The 17,598-nt window shown below is 40.7% G+C and overlaps 1 protein-coding gene across 2 annotated transcripts in view; it reads right to left on the bottom strand.

The window, feature by feature from the left end:
* Positions 1 to 17,598, bottom strand: part of hm13 (histocompatibility (minor) 13) — a 77,325-nt gene that overhangs the window by 17,390 nt on the left and 42,337 nt on the right. For both annotated transcript variants that reach the window (XM_043710790.2, XM_043710791.2), the window contains exons 9-11: positions 13,027 to 13,063; positions 12,214 to 12,316; positions 10,736 to 10,821 (exon numbers count right to left, since the gene is read on the bottom strand). In XM_043710790.2, the coding sequence (XP_043566725.1) occupies positions 10,736 to 10,821; positions 12,214 to 12,316; positions 13,027 to 13,063 (226 nt within the window). The remainder of the gene's footprint in view (positions 1 to 10,735; positions 10,822 to 12,213; positions 12,317 to 13,026; positions 13,064 to 17,598) is intronic.

Consider the following 17,598-nt stretch of genomic DNA (forward strand, 5'->3'; position numbering starts at 1 on the left):
TTAACGCTTCAAGAAGCAAGGTGAGTTTAACCACTTGATAGTCAAATGCTTAGACTCAAGTATTCAATTTATTAAGAAATCAGCAAATTAAAATGAATCCCTACCCCTGTATTACTGAACATCAAGAAACATACTAATTCTTGCCATGTCCCACTTTACGGAGCAAACTCCAGAAAGACATGCAAATAAATTAGGTTACGCCAATTTAAAAAACAACTTTTGAGGACACCATATCAAAACACTCCCATCCAACAAAAGAAACAAAAAAAAACTTACATTAGTTTATTGCTTTTCAAGATCTCAACACATTTCAAAATATTTCACAGCCCAAAACCTGTTTGATAATTAGCTACATTTATGGGGAACGTCAACATGGATACAGCCCGGTCTCAAAACAAGACAATGACAAATAATCAGTTAAACTATTTTGGTGATGTTGGTTGAGGGATAAAAGCTGGCCGGGGCTGCCTGGACACTCCATGGATCTTCTTCAAATATCACCAGAGGTTCTTGTACGACTGTGCAATTGACCTCACAGTCTTGGTTCAAGGTCTCGGACATGCAAAAAAGTGCCTTGAAAGGCAATGGGAGGAAAAAATTCTGAGCCACTCAAGTTACCAAGGGGCATCAGCAAAGGGTACAATTAATAATAACCAACAGTGTAACAGTGGTACACGAGTTCAAAATTGTGAACAACATATTTAAGAGGAAGAAAAAAGAATAGTGAACACTCACAATATAGTTCCACATCGGGTAGAGGAAGAAAATTAAAATAAAAATAAGCCAGTTTTTAAAAATATAAATTAAAATAGTTGAACCAAATAATGTTCCCTTGTTTGAGGGATTAAAGCAAACCTAAGATACTCAAATTGGACAAGAAAGACACAGTTCTTCAAAAGTTACAAAGTCCACAGCCACCTGTTCCAACAGGCTGGCCAAGTTGGCAAGCCATGCTGAGTTTGGAATATGGATATTATCAACAAATCTCAAAATAATCAGGATGCAAAAGCAGTGGAGAGGCACTGTATGTGAATCAAAGATAGAGTGAATAAGATGGTTTCTCAAGTTAACTAAAAATTACCAACCAATCCATATTAAAATTCAGAACTGAATGCAAGCAAACTACTTGGTTCTCATTTTTAAACCATGACTGTGAGAATGTCTGGGTTGTTGATGTAGGTCCCTGCTTCTTATAAACCCTGTGATTTCAATTTCTCTCTTCCAACGCAAAAAAAAAAACATTTTGCTCAGCTGTTGCAATGCAGTTTGAGAACCAAAACAAAAAAATGCCTCCTTGTTTTTCATCTGCAAACAGCTGTAGGCTGAATTTCAGGTGTTCACTATAGGATCAGAACATGGTCGCCTTCAGTGTGCAACGGAGTCTCTGGATTAATTAAACATCAAAGCAACAAGCAGGTGCTCATTTGGCATTAGCGCGCCTCGATTCCCTGGGAACACAAGAGTACAAATTTTTCCATGCAGCTGGCCTACTGAGTACTAATGATCAACAAGCTGAGGAATTCTTTGCTGTTGTGGCCTTTCACATTAAGTCAGATCTTACAGATTCACCCAGAGAATGATCGTCTCCTCGAAGTGCTTTTTAAATCATGTTACTTCTTTCCCCCACTGTGGCACTGACTCATTGGAATATAATTCCAAAAGGCACAAGCAGCTCACAAAAGTGATCTTCATTCACACAAAGCAGTAATTGTATGTGTCAGCAATATGACTCAGAGGATTCTGGCACCTAGATCGTGGAAAACCTTATTTGGCACCTACATGGTCAAACTTCCTGCTATAAGCAGATCAACATTAGGCAGGCAGAGAGGGAATTACGCTGTCTAGAAATGATTTGGAGGTGCTGGTGTTAGACTGGGGTGTACAAAGTTAAAAATCACAACACCAAGTTATAGTCCAATAGGTTTATTTAGAGGCACTAGCTTTCAGAGCGCTGCTCCTCCATCAGGTGCACCCTGAAAGCTAGTGCCTCCAAATAACCTGGTGTCGTGTAATGTTTAGCTGTCTAGAAAGTCCAGGCTGGTAGAGCAAAATCCATCAAGTCCATTACACTCACCAGCTGGTTTTCCACTTTAGTTACTGCCATGGCCCCAAGTTCAGAAACATGTAGAAAGGGAAAGCTCATGCCACCACAAGTGGCCCAGTTATATAAATCTGGGGATGGGAGAGGAAAGACTGTGATTCCGAAAGAGAGGGAAACATGGTTCCTTTAGCCATAGATATGGCCACTCCAGGATGGCACATTCAACCCTGACACCAACAAGGCAATGTCACTGACCAACTGCAGGATATTCTTTTGGGAAGGGTAAGGAACCAGAGGTCCATTTTGGCATAATTGACATTGATTGAAAGGTGGGATAAGGTCCTGAATTATGCGACCTTGGCAAAAAGGTTGAAAAGGAGGCAGTAATGGCATGATTGCTCCGAGTACGACTTGCTACTATGTACAGAAATGGAAAGATTGAGCAAATTAACAAATGGTTGGTAAAATGATTCAGGAGAGCTAGCTTTAAATTTCTAGGGCACTGGGATCTGTACAAAGAGGGTGGATTACACTTTCGCAGAAATGTCTAACATTCAAAACTGTGGACCTAGTGTAGGTTTAGTGTAATTTTGGCAGGATCGACTTGATGGGTCAAAGGGCTCCTTCTATGCTGTATGATTGTATAACTGGGACTAATATCTTTGCAGGGAGATTTCTAGTACTTTTGGTGAGGGTTTAAATATGTTCATCAGGGGATGGAATCTCAAGAGGAAATTCAAATAGAACTGAAAGAAAATGCTGGAAGTTTTAAATCAAAACCTTGAATTAATCTGGGTCGAATTATGGAAAGCATTAAAATGGGAGAATTTTAACACCTGATCTGCAGGTACAGAGCAATCCCATGAAGACAAATGAAATGATAGCACTAGAAGTAAAAGGATAGGATTTAATTACCAAGACTAGGAACACATTCAGGAGGCATTGGCAGAAAGGAAAAGGAGGTGGGATGCTACTGATAATTAGGGACAGGATCAGTGTATTAGTGAGAGAGGATCTCTGACCAGATAAACAGGATGTGGAATCTGTTTGGCTGGAGCTAAGAAACAGTAAGGACAGCAAACGTGAATTTATAGGCTGCCAAACAAGTAGGACACTATATAGATCAGAAAAAAGGAGGTACACGGAACAAGGGGAAATGAGGTAATCATAGGTGATTTGAATTTACAATGGGTAAGTCTAATGAGCACCAATGCTGTGGAAAGAGAGTTCCTGGCGTGTGGTTGCAAGAGTTTTCAGAAGCAAATGCTTCAGAACCAAACAAGGCAGAGGTTATTTTAGATCCAGCATTATGTAATGACAATGCTAATTAATAATCTTAAATGAACTTTTAGAGAATAGTGATCATTGTGTGATAGAATGTTCCATTAAAAAGATGTGCTTCAAACTGAAATATCTTTAATCTAAACAAGGGCAGTTATAAAGGCATGAGGACGACGTTGGTTGTAATGGACTGGAAAGATACATTAAAAGGTTTGAAGACAGATAGGCAATGGCTGGTTTTTAAAGAACTAATGTTTTGTTTTCAAAAATATACATTACTTTAAAAAGGTAAAAACACCTATTAGGAAACATGAGCGCGCCATGGCTAACAAACAAAGTTAAAGATAAATTCATAAACTTCTTTGAATATTGCCAAAAAAAAAGTTCCTTGAGGATTGAAAGAATTTGATCTCAACAAAGGAAGACAAGAAACTGATAAAAGTGTAGAACTTGAATATAAAATAGCAAGATACAAGGAAAAAAGGTAAATGCTTCCATAGGTACATAAGATGAGCAAATTGGCAAAGACAAATATGGATCAATTAAAGGCAGAAATAAGACAATTTATAAAAGGGAAGAAGAAATTACAGAGAAACTAAATTAGTACTTTGCACCTGTCTTCAGAGGAAGATGCAATAAGTCTCCCTGACATAATTAAGAGTCTAGCAAGAGTGGAGAACTGAAAAAATTAATATTAACAAGTAACATTGGAGAAATCAATGGGGCTGAAACTAGACAGATCCTCAGACTTGCTGACCTTACATTAGTGCGTTTGAAGAGATGGCTATAGAGGTAGTGGATACATTATTGATCATCTTTCAAAATTCTAACAGAGTCAACACGCATTTATGAAGGGGAAAGTTGACAAACCTGAGCATTATTTTTGAGGAGTTACTAGCAGTGTAAGTAAGGCAAAACTAGTGGATTTGCAGAAGATTTTTGATACAGTCCCGCTCAGGAGGTTAGAAAGCAATCAAAGCATATAAAATTGAGGTATTACACTAGTGTTGAATGAGGATTGGTTGATTAAGGTAAACTGCCTTGGCCCCAGAGGACCATGGGACTGCTCTCATTACAGATGACAGGTGGTGAGTTTAACTCGCGGGTCACTATATCATAGGTGAACAGCGAAGTTGAGAAGGTGCATCCTTCATGATGACCTCAGCCAGTGCGGGAATTGCATCTGTGCTTTTGGCATCACGGAATTGCAAACCAGCCGTCCAGCCAACTGCATTAACTGACCAGCGTATTGGTTAATAGGTGGAAAATAAGTCTAGAAATATATGGGTCACTTTCAAAGGTTGTGACCAGTTGGGAACTGCAAAGATCAGCGCTTGGGCCCGACCTGTTCACAATCTGTATCAGTGACTTAAATGTAGAGACCAACTATAATTCTTCCAAGTTTGCAGACGATACAAAACTTGGCGACAATCAGAGTGAGGAGGATGCGAAGAGACTTCAAAAGGGTTTAGACAGGCTGAGTGGGCAAAACGCATGACAGATGGAATGAAATGTGGACAAGTGAAAGGTTATCCACTTTGGAAGGAGAGACAAAGCTACAAAATCCTTTTTAAACGGCGAGAGATTGGAAAGTGCTCAAATCTGAAGGGCTCAGCTGTTCTTGTTCTGAGAAGCTCGCATGCAGATTCAGCTAACAATTTAAAAGGTAAACAGTATGTTAACCATTATCCTATAAGAATTTGCATACAGAAGCAAAGATGTCTTGCTTAAATCATATAAAACACTGGTGAGACCACACCTGGAGTACAAAATGCAACTCTGGTCCACTTGTCTAAGGAAGGATATGTTTCCTATGGAAGGAATGCAGCAGATATTTACCAGACTGATGATTTGTGGGGTGGTAGGACTGCCCTTCTAGGAAAGATTGAGGAGAAACAGTAGGCCAAATGGCTGTCTTCTGTTCCATAACAATTCTCGATTTTTTTATTCTTTGTTTCAAAGAATGAGAGGTTTGATCTCAGGTTTAAATTTTGAAAGGGGCAGACAGAATGGATTCAGGCAAGACCTTTCTCCTAGCTGTGGATTCTAGAGCCAGGAGAGACAATCTCTGAATAAGGGCAAGCCACTTAAAAGGCTGAGATGAAGAGGAACCTCTTCACTCAGAGGGTGGGGAATCCTCTAATTCATAGAGCTGTGGAAACTCAGTTGTTGAGTATATCCAAGACAGAGAGTGACAGTTTTTGGATTAATGACAACATCACTAACATGACTTCCCTGATTTTGTAACCTCTGCCTTGAGTGATAAAAGCAAATGTCAGCTTACTAACATGCCCTTGGCAAATCATAACACTCAAAGGATACAGAGTTAGAACAGGAATATAGCACTGAGGTGGATAATCAGCCATTAGATAGGTAGGTGGAGCAGACTCAGGCATGTCATGTTCCTATGTAAACTGTACACCACAAAAACACCTGCTAATTCTGCACATCGTGGGGAACACACTGTCTGTCTGTGTGTGTGTGTGTCTGTGTCTGTGTCTGTGAGAGAGAGAGAGTGCGTGTGTTACTGATTTACAAGACTCAAGACTAGAATCCTACATTTTGTGGCCAATGGCAACAGATTTTAATGTTCAACACAACCAGTGTCACTTGTAATGAATTAGAAAGTCAGAATGCAGGTACAGCAAACACTCAGGAAGGTAAATGGAATCTTGGCCTTTATTGCAAAAGTAGGGAAGTCTTGCTACGACTGTACAGAGCATTAGTGAGACTTCACCTACAGTAATGTGTACAGATTTGGTTATCTTTCCCAAGGAGGGATGATGTGGAGCAGAGTGAGTCTATATTTAAGATTTGAAGAATGAGAGATATTTATCTTGAAACACAAGATTGTGACTGGGCTTGACAGGGTGGATTCTGAGAGGATGTTTTCTCACCTGGGGAATACAGGACGAGGGGCACAGTTTTAAAATAAAACCAAGTCTAAGTTAAGACAGAGGATTTTCTTCCAAGGGTCATTACTCTATGGAATTCTCTTCTACAGACAGACATGTTGTTCAATGTGAGAGATTTGATCAACAGAGAGTCAAAGGTCACAGGGGCAGGCAGGAAAGTGAAACTGATGCCACAATCAGATTAGCCATGATCCTACTGAATGGTAAAGCAGCCTCATGGCTTCAAATGGCACATTCAAGCTCTCTCTTAGGTTCTTGGAATTTCAAATACTCCACACTCCTCTCCTGCCTCCCAAACTGTCAGGGCACACACAATGACTCAAAACATTGAGTAACTCAGGGGGCATGCACACCCATGTATGCACGCGCACATTTGAGGAATTACATGGTTAGGAAATTAAATATACACTTTGGAGCCTTGAGAAAAATTCTAAGACCCTGTTACAGTACATTGGGATGGCAAACTCCATGGCAAACTTCATTAACAGTGTATTGAAAGGGGAAGGAAAGTCTACGGCAAAGACAAATAGAAAAGAGTATTTTCTATTCTAAATGTTTTCCATCTTTTTTTTTTGAAAGCAGCACAAAAATATGATACCTGGATTGAAGTATTAAATTCGTTGCCACACGGAGACCTGCCACTGATTCTGCTTCTTACAACTTCATACTGGCTTGAGAGCTAGTCAGGAGGAGTCTAATCTCAGAAAAAGCATTATTGCAGAAAAACACTAGCGGCTGGGCACAGAGTCTGTGGTGAGCTCTGCAAGGCAACAAATTTGATGATATTTCAGTACAAGCAGCCTGTATTTTTGTAACCATAAGTTGAGAAAGACATACAGCAAGCAATTTGAGTAGAAAGTACTCCTCTGCTTTGTCTGATCTCACAAATGCAGGCTGAAATCTAACCATTTTAATCTTAGGAATTTAGCATTTTAGAAATGTAGCTTGTTCTCAGTGTTTCAAGTGCCATGCATGCAGAAAATTCACTAGCAATCATTAAATGTATATGTATTTGGAAAGGCAAAGACTGATTCGGGATAGTCAACATGGCTTTGTGCGTGGGAAATCATGTCTCACAAACTTGATTGAGTTTTTTGAGGAGGTAACAAAGAGGATTGATGAGGGCAGAGCGGTAGATGTGATCTATGTGGACCTTAGCAAGGTGTTCGACAAGGATCCCGATGGGAGACTAGCCAGCAAGGTCAGATCTCATGGAATAAAGGGAGAACTAGCCATTTGGATACAGAACTGGCTCAAAGGTGGAGGGTTGTTTTTCAGACTGGAGGCCTGTGACCAGTGGAGTACCACAAGAATCAACGCTGGGTCCTCTACTTTTTGTCATGTACATAAATGATTTGGAAGTGAGCATAAGAGATACAGTTAGAAAGTTTGCAGATGACACCAAAATTGGAGGTGTAGTGGACAGTGAAGAGGGTTACCTCCGATTACAACAGGATCTTGACCAGATGGGCCAATGGGCTGAGAAGTGACAGATGGAGTTTAATTCAGATAAAAGCGAGGTGCTGCATTTTAGGAAAGCAAATCTTAGCAGGACTTATACACTTAATGGTAAGGTCTTAGGGTGTGTTGCTGAACAAAGAGACCTTGGAGTGCAGGTCTCTTGAAAGTGGAGTCGCAGGTAGATAGGATAGTGAAGGTGGCGTTTGGTATGCTTTCCTTTATTGGTCAGAGTATGGAGTACAGAGGTTGGGATGTCATGTTGCGGCTGTACAGGACATTGGTTAGGCCACTTTTGGAATATTGCATGCAATTCTGGTCTCCTTCCTATCGGGAAGATGTTGTGAAACTTGAAAGGGTTCAAAAAAGATTTACAAGGATGTTGACTGGGTTGGAGGATTAGAGCTATAGGGAGAGTCTGAACAGGCTGGGGTTGTTTTCCCTGGAGCGTTGGAGACTGAGGGGTGACCTGATAGAGGTTTACAAAATTATGAGGGGCATGGATAGAGTAAATAGGCAAAGTCTTTTCCCTGGGGTGGTGGGGTCCAGAAGTGGAGGGCATATGTTTAGGGCGAGAGGGGAAAGATATAAAAGAGACCTACAGGGCAACGTTTTCACACAGAGGGTGGTATGGGTATGGAATGAGCTACCAGAGGAAGTGGTGGAGGCTGGTACAATTGCAACATTTAAGAGGCATATGGGTGGGTAAATGAATAGGAAGGGTTTGGAGGGATATGTGCCGGGTGCTGGCAGTTGGGACTAGATTGGGTTGGGATATCTGGTCGGCATGCACGGGTTGGACCGAAGGAACTGTTTCCATGCTGTATATCTCTACGACTCCAAATGGTTTTATACATGCACAGGTCCTTGTTATTTTATTTTTAAGACAACAGAGCCTCGCTGTCTCTTATGGTAGGGAAATAAATCAATGCAGAGCTAACTAGATGGCATTTGATGGACAAAAATAAGAGTAATTCAGCATGCTTTCAGTGTGATTTTGCCCAGTAACATCCCTAAACAGAGGAAGAAAAATAATTCAGCATGCTTAAAGTAGGAGCATTTCTCCCCTCCCTCCATTATCACATTGGCAAACCTAACAGTGCCAACCTGGTAAACAAAGAGATAACATCTCCTCAGTAACTTCACAGACCAACACATTTATTCTGTTGGCTGTTCAAAAATTGAAAGAAAACTGAATGAATGAATGCCTAGGTCCTCTAGACACTGGGGTTGATACCTTAATCAATGCTGCACTTCGTAACGTACTTGTCTCCCTCAAACACAACCCACCCGAATAATTTTAATAAACAAAACTAAATAGGTACCCTCAATGCAGAGATTAGTACCCTTTAGTCAACTTCTCAAATGAAAAGGCCAGGGGTGAAATGATAGAATAAAGAAGCTGCAAACACATCAACGCTGCACTAGTAAGGTTTCAAAACTGTAGCAGTGACAATTACTGACCAGTGCCACCTATCCTCCCTTCTGCACAATGATGAATATTGCCACTCGTCATTAATGAGGAGTAAAGTTCTGCATATCCCCCTTGAACTGTCCCTTAAATGACCTGGAACAGGTTCAGTATTCATTGGTTGGCTATTTGACTGAATGACTGAAGAGGGGATCCTATTTATGCCTGATTCAATCTCCATCCAGCACACTCGTGCACATTTTAAGTAGAAAAGGATTTAGAGTGGGACCCGGATGTCTCCAACCCAACCTCACAACTCCAGAGGGGCTAAGGCCATCCCTGTCATTATGTTAAAAACCTAAAACTTAAATATGAAGCAGCAACATTAGTTTGTTTAGGCAATACCTCAGCAATTGCACATGGTTCATTGGACTGTTGGAGAAGTCAAGTTATTAACTTCAGCATCATATGACTTTATTCCAATGCTCAATATACTGAGGAACCTTGATTGCCTGGAATTCAGTTACAGAATATCGAATTATCTGGCAAGATAGCAAGGTTCCGATGCTCAGCTAAATTATGTTATCCGACATTCGATTATCCAGAATTCCATTAACCAAACAAAATACTTCCCACTTGTGCCCTTTGGATAATCGAGGTTCCTCTGTACTGAGGTATGCCCTGTTAAACCGTGCAAACCAGACTGTCCAAAAGATACCAGCGTGTCAGATACTATGCACGTGACTTCAGATTTACCAAAAGCAACCATCTGGCCTGATATTTGCTGTAATAACACAATGAGTCCAATGGTCTCCTTCTGTGATATAAATGTCCATCAGTGCATCAGAAGTATCTGCTTTATAATACAAGATTGTCTCAGAGGATATTCTGTACAAGACATAAAGAGCCATAGTCCAAAGGATCATTGGCATATCTCCTCATTCGAGACAATTAGTTATTTACAGTTTGAAGTAACCACTCCACATGCAAGGGGTAGGGTGAAGAGTCAGGACTCCATGAACTACCAAAGCTGGTCAGGGACACAGAATCTGTGTTATTGACTTTATTTGCCACCAGGCACTGTAGTCATTTAGCTAACTGAGCTGATCAATATCATTACAGGATAACATTTTGGCAAAGACTCCATAAATGAAGTGATTTAAGTGAAACTCATTTTGCCATAACGCTGTCATGTCAGTTTGTAAATTATTTGCCTTTACTTAGAGGATAGTCACTTGGAAGCATGCAAAATGTTAAGGGAATTCAAGTGAAGTTCCACAGGGAGTGGCAAATTCAAATATGTATTAAAATTTGCAGTTACATGGTTCCGAAACTCTTAATATTCTCTATATCTGTGATAAAATTCCAGGTAATCCTCCACAAATGAAAGTGAAACATTATTTTGGTAAAACAGAAATAAGCCTTCAATTTGCATAGGACGCAAGCGTGCCTTTTATATATACAATACCAAAATGTTGTGTCACACAGAAATCAGAACCGATCAAGTACTTTTTGTTCGAGAGAATACAGAACCGCACAGAAAAATACGTGTGGCCATTGAGTACACCCCAGCCAACATTCTGTGTGCGCTGCATTCCTCAGCAACTACAGTACAATGCAAGCTCTTACCTGAACATTTCAGTAAGTTCTCCCTTAACCAGAGCAACAGTAACTGGGAATCCAATGCAGGCAGGTACCAGGTACAGTAGAGCAGGCTGACAATTAAAAGCAAGAACGAAAGAAAACTTTACATCCTCGACATCCATAGTTTAAGCCAAATAGTAACACATACAGAATAGAGTACTCTTTAGTGAAGTTTACGCTATTGCATAATGAAACTTGGTTTGCACAAATATTTTCAAGTCAATTTGGATTCAATCACATTTCGCAATGAGAGCAGTTCACTTTCCTGGAAAGCAGGTCTTGCAAAACAGAATTGCACAGCATTTATTGATGCTGGAGATTTTATTCCTTGCTGTGGCGACCTTCGAGAAGTTAAATGGGTTTGGGTCAATGTGATGCTGCTTCTCGAACAAAAATAAAACTCTCTATTCGGACAGAGACCCCCAAAGTCAATTTATCCTGATAAATTCTTAGACAATTTCTAGTAGCAAATAGGTACTGGGAAAAAAATTCCCCCCCACCCCCAATATATGCCTCCTATTTTTGTCAGCATGCAAGATAGAGGCACACAACACAGAAACAGACACTTCAGCCCAACTCATCTGTGCCAACCAGGTTTCCTAAACTGCATTAGTCCATTTGTCCACGTTTGACCCATTTCCTTCGTAACCTAGCCTATCCATGCACCTGTCCAAATGTCTTTAAAATGTTATAGTTGTACCAGCCTCCATCACTTCCGCTGGCAATTTGTTCCATATATGCGCCACCCTCTGTACAAAAAAGGCCCCTCAGGTCCCTTTAAATCTTTCCCTCTTCACCTTTAACCGATTCCCTCTAGCTTTGGACTCCCCTACCCTGGGGGAAAAACCTTGTTATTCACCTTATTTATGCCCCTCATGGTTTAATAAACCTCAAAGGTCACTCCTCAGCTTCAACGATCCAGGGAAAGAAGTCAGTCCATCCAGCCTTGGCTTAAAGCTCAAACCCTCTCGTCTCAGTAACATCTTTGTTCATGTTTTAAATGCTGCTTTGCAGTATCAATATACCTAAAAAAAATCTTATAGGCTCACCTGAATATCTAACAACAAGAAAGTAATGTGGAAGGAAGCAACAGCAAGGAATAAAATCCCTATTTGCTGTTATATATGCTGAACCTAGAATGACGATTGTGAACAAAGAGCGAAAGAAGTGAAGTGCTAAACACGAATCCAAACTGAAATACAGTTCTCTCAATGTCTACACTTCATCCAATAACATGGCCTGAGGAAGACTGACAACTTGAGACAGAGTAGGTGGTTTCAGTTAGAAAATAAGATCAGTAGTGACACGCTTGACAGGATGTGTTAGTGATCTGTCATAGGATGATAATAAAAGTCGAAGTTAACAATGCAGCAATCGACACAGGATGCAAAAATTGCAAACAACTGAGTTAATGCAACTAGAATTAAAAGCTTTAAAGTAGGAGGCCATTAAGCACATCTCACCTGAGCATGCTTGAAAGTGTGCATTACATAAATGGTAAGTCCAAGACCAAAGACATAAGCGAAGAAGCTAGTGTAGAAGTACGTCCGGCTGTTCTTCTTCAAGCTAGGCCAGAAGGGACAAGAGATCGGGGATAAAAAAAAAGAAACAACAGATTAGCAAATCCTGCAAATTGTACCAATTATACTCGGCAGAATTTTGATCTGACAAGACACAATTAGTCTCAATTTCAGTACAAAATTCTCATCAAACTAGTTGGCAGCCCGTAAGAATGAAATAAAGAATAAGTCTCATTTACAAATTTAGGGTGGTACAGTGGTTACCACTGCCAGGGACCCAGATTCAATTGTAATCTTGGGTGACTGTCTGTATGGAATTTGCAAGTTCTCTCCACGTCTGAGTGTTTCTCTGCCAGGTGGTCCAGTTTCTTCCCATAGTCCAAAGATGTGCAGGTTGGGTGGATTGGCCATGCTAGATCGCCTGCAGTGTACAGGGATGTGTAGGCTAGATGATTAGCCATACACACAAGAACTTGCCAACTCTCAGTCTCTTTCTAGTTACAGTTAAAACATTACTACTTTTGGCAATATCTACCTCCTTTAAGCTGTAAATATCTTCCTTTAAAACCTAAACTCGTTCTTTCCAGCTCCACTACTTTACATTTCTGGTAACTGATAGTGTGGTTCAGTTTTATGAGGATTAACAAACTGAAAATCCAATATTAATTCAATTATAGGGCAGAAAGCTTCCCTTGTGAAGAGAGAGCGATTCTGACCATATTCAATTCTGTTTATTCATGCACTTTAACAGCTTACCTCACATCAAAACGAAGTAGAAGAGCAATGAAGATACCTAAGGTTAGGAAAAGAAACAGAATTAGCTTCCGCTCACAAAATAGAATTGAGATGTGATTTGAGGTAACTTTAATCTTGGAAAGAACTTTACACTGAAGGGTCACCAAATACCTAAACCATCTACACCAGACTTGAATACGTAAATTACTTCAGAGATACATGGGTGCTCAAGTGGCTAAAGCAGCATCCCTTTATCCCCAACAATTGGGCTTGAAGTCAGTTAGACTTGGGCTCGACTTTTTGCACATTTGGTGACACATTTGACCTCAACGAGTTATAGAAGCTTTCAGCTACCTCCCGCAAAAGGCAATTCTTCATCCTTGAGCTGAGGTAGCGAGGGTTAGCATTAGACATACAACTATAGAGGATATTTCAAACAATTTCCCCAGCAACCGATGCACCCTCGTCACTTCCACAGGAATCACTGGACAAGCTCAAGGGAAGGAAAATGGGATCATTTTCCCAGCCCCACACTCAGGTTCAATAATAAATGTACTACTGTGGCCCCAATGGAATTACAAATTGCTTTCCTATGGCTCACAGTGCCACTGTTGAACACAAGATAATAATTAAGTTTCTCAGAACTTAAAAGATCACCCTTCTTTACATAACTGAGTCTATGATTTAAACTCCATTGTACTGAGTAGAGAAGTATTTCATGTTTTAAGTAGCTATTCTATTAAGAAATGCCTGATAAATAATCGGAGAGCACACAGAGCTCAAAGTCCTCTAAACCTGTGCTAGCTCTTAGAAAGACCTATGCATTTAGTCCCACTCCCCCATACAACGGCAAATTATTCCCTTTCAAGTAACTCTTCAATAACTACTGATCCACTAATAACCCTGATCTTTAGTATCAACTTTATCATTATTTCATTGAATTTAGTCACTCTAAAGTCAATTAATTTCACCTTGGGATATTTTTGGCACCCAGATCATGTTAAATTTGTATTATCCAATAATCACTACCACCATGTTACACGGAACACATTTCAAACGTATGCAGCAACACAAAATTGAGCAGCCATGAGGTGTTCTGAGCCATCAGCATAATTGTATTCACCCGCAATCTGTAATTTCATGACACGGTATATCCTTCCACTCTACTGTCAGCGTTGTGCCAGGGGACAACCCAGGCTCAACAAAGGGTGCAGAGGGCATGCCAGGAGAAGCTAGATAGTCTGACATAGCAAACTGATGCTTCATACGTCAACAATAGGGACTACTTGCACGACAAACAGTAGAAGAACTTGATACTGTTACCAACCTACCACATTTAAGTTCTACAATTCTGTTACATCCACAAATTGGAGGACAATCAAAACAGCCAACAGAAGGAGGTAGCTTCACAATATCCCAATTCTCCAGGATTCGGGAGTCCAAGATTTCAAAAACGACAATGCTTAACCATTTACAACCAACCATCTTCAGTCAGAAGTGCCAGGCAGATGATTCAAGTTTGCCTCCTCCCATAATCCCCAGCATCACAGATTATAGCCTACAGCCAATTTGACTCTCCACATGATAACAAGGGTTGAAGGCATTGAATGCTGCAAAAAACAATGGGCCCTGACAACATTGCAACATTAGCACTGAGGATGCATGCTCCAGAACGAGCCGTGCCCCTTTGTTGAGCTGTTCCAGTGCAACCATAACTTTGGCATCTATCAGTAATGTGGAACGCTGCCCAGATATGTCCTATACACAAAAAGTAGGATAAAGATAATTTGGCAAATTACATCCCATAATATTTGCAATCCACAAAGTGAAGGAAGATGCCATTGTCAGTCCTATCGAGTAGCCCATACACAATGATAAACTGAATATCAATGAGCAGGTTGAGTTCCAATAGAACCTCAGCTCCTAAACTCATTACAGCCCAGGACCTAATAGAGGTAAAGTTTAGAGGTGACGGGAGGTAAGTAATTGCCTTTGGTGTCAAAGCCAGACTTAATGTAGTGTTATATCAAGGAGTCCCAGAAAAACTCTTCAGCCACTGAAGCACGCAAAGTTCATGCGTGACAGCAGCTGATGTTGGCTGAGAAATAGAAAGCAACATTCATGCTACAGAAGCGATAGGCAATGACCATAGCTCAAAAGAGAATTTAACAATCACTTTCTGATATTCAATGGCATTACCACCTCCAAATCCCCCAATATCAGCATCCTGAGGCTTAGCATTGGCTAGAAACTGGCCATTTACAAAACTTCACTCCCTGATTTGGTACCGCTGGCGAAGCTAGCATTTTACTGTCAATCCCTATTGCTTCTGGAACTACTGGAGTCAATGGGGAGTTGATACACCTACAGTGAGGCGTGTTATTCACAAGTAGTTGTTCCAGCAATAGTGAAAGAATGGCTCCAGTTGCAAGTAAGGATGTATGTGGCTTGGAGGAGAACCTATAGCTGGTGGTGGCATACACATGTATCTGCTATCATTGCCCTTTTAGCTGGGTTTGGAAGGTGTTGTCAAAAAAATCTTGGTGAGTTATCGAAATGCATTTAGAAGATGGCACAAACTGTTGCCACTGTACTAATGGTGGAGGGAATGAATGAGGAACTTGATGGATAGGGCGCCCATCAAGTGGCCTGCTTTACCTTCTATGTCAGAGCTTCTTGAATGTTCTTGGAACAAAACAGAGTCAGAAGTGGAATGGAATATTCTCCACTTGCCTGAATGGGTGTAGTTCCAGCAACATTAAAAGAAGCTTGACGCTTTGTAGGGCAAAGCAGCCCGCTTGAATAGCACCCTATCCAAAACCTTTAATATTTATTCTCTCCATTAGTTACACAGTACACATTGTTGGCACTTTCTAGAAAATGCAACACAGCAACTCAAAACTTCCCTTCATAGCACTTTCCAAACACACATCCTCCTCCACTGAGAAAAGTAACAAATCACAGAATCACCATAAGCCAGATATTGTTCCGGGCCCCACACACCATTTTAACGTGGAACATCACCATTGTCTCTCTGTCATTGGGTCAAACTCCTGCAGCATACTCCCCACCATCATGCAACCGCACCAGATGGGCTGCAGTAAAGGTGTCGCACCATCTCTGTCGAAGGCAATAAATAATCTCCCAGGGACACCCACATCCTGTGAAAGGACACAAGAAAGAGCCTCTGTACATGAGATTCCTGATGAAGGACTCATGCCCGAAACGTCGACTTTCCTGCTCCTCAGATGCTGCCTGACTGGCTGTGCTTTTCCAGCATCACAGTCTTTGACATGAAACAATGCTGCAAGTTCCATTATGTATTCACTTTTTGGGCATAAATAATGGCCATTCCGGTGTGGGAAACATGTATTCCCAAATAAATTCACTATTAGTCTCCAACAAATCCACGCTATTCTTACATGTTTATCAGCACAGAGCAAATAGAAACAGCCATGAAGTCTTACATCAACTCGACTCTTAGCTACTTCAACACCATTAAGTAGTTATCCACTTCATTTTTTTTAAAGTATTGCACAATTATTTACATGAAATTTAACTTGCAATTATTTCTCCCACTTGCACATTTGTCCAAATCACAATGCTTCCTCAGTTTCTGTTGCATTTCCAGTTTATCACATAAGTAGATAGGGAGGTAAAGAAGGCGTACTGCACGCTAGCTTTCACGTGTCGGGGAATTGAGTACAAGAATTAAGATGTCATGTTGCAACTTTATAAGACTTTGGTTAGGCCACACTTGTAGTATTGTGTTCAATTCTGGGTGCCACATTACCGGAAGGCTGTGGAGGCCTTACAGGGGGTGCAAAGATTAGAGGGTATGAGCTATAAGGATAGAAAAACTTGGATTGCTTTCTGTGGAGTAGTGTAGGCAGATGGGAGACTTAATAGAAATCGATCAAATTATGAGATGCATAGACAGGGTTGATGGCCAGAATCATCTTCCCAGAGTTTAAATGTCTAAAATTAGGGGGCATGCATTTAAGGTGAGAGGGGAAATTTCAATGAAGATGTAAGGGGCAAGTTTTTATTTTACACAGAGTGATAGGAGCCTGGAAAATGCTGCCAGGGGTGGTGGTGGAGGCAGATACGATAGGGACCTTTAAAAGACTTTTAGATAAGCACACGAAAATGCAAAAGAACTGAGGAATATGGCAGGCAGAAAGGATTAACTTAATTTGGCGTCGTGTTCAGCACATCATGGGCTGAAGGGCCCATTCCTGAGAAGTGCTATGTTCTATCATCTGCAAATCTGATGACCTTGCATTTTTTCTCAATAGTACATTGGTGGAAATTAGAAACAACAGCTTTCAATAGAAACAATTAAACCTCAAGGTTTTCACTTCCTACTTCTCATCACTCAGTGCTATCAAGCAGCACCTACATAGCAATAACCTGCTCGCTGACACGGAGTTTGGGTATTGCCTGAATCACTTGATTCCTGACCTCACTACAGCCTGAGTTCAAACATGAACAAAAGAACTAAATTCCAGGGCGAGGTGAGAGCGACTGTTCTTGATATCAAAGTTGCATTTGACACAGGGTGATATCAAGTAGCTCTCGCACAACTGGTGT

This window comes from Chiloscyllium plagiosum, unplaced genomic scaffold (assembly GCF_037043375.1).
Source record: "Chiloscyllium plagiosum isolate Xiang-an unplaced genomic scaffold, Cpla_swu_hap1 HiC_scaffold_15, whole genome shotgun sequence".
In the NCBI taxonomy this organism is placed as follows: domain Eukaryota; kingdom Metazoa; phylum Chordata; class Chondrichthyes; order Orectolobiformes; family Hemiscylliidae; genus Chiloscyllium; species Chiloscyllium plagiosum.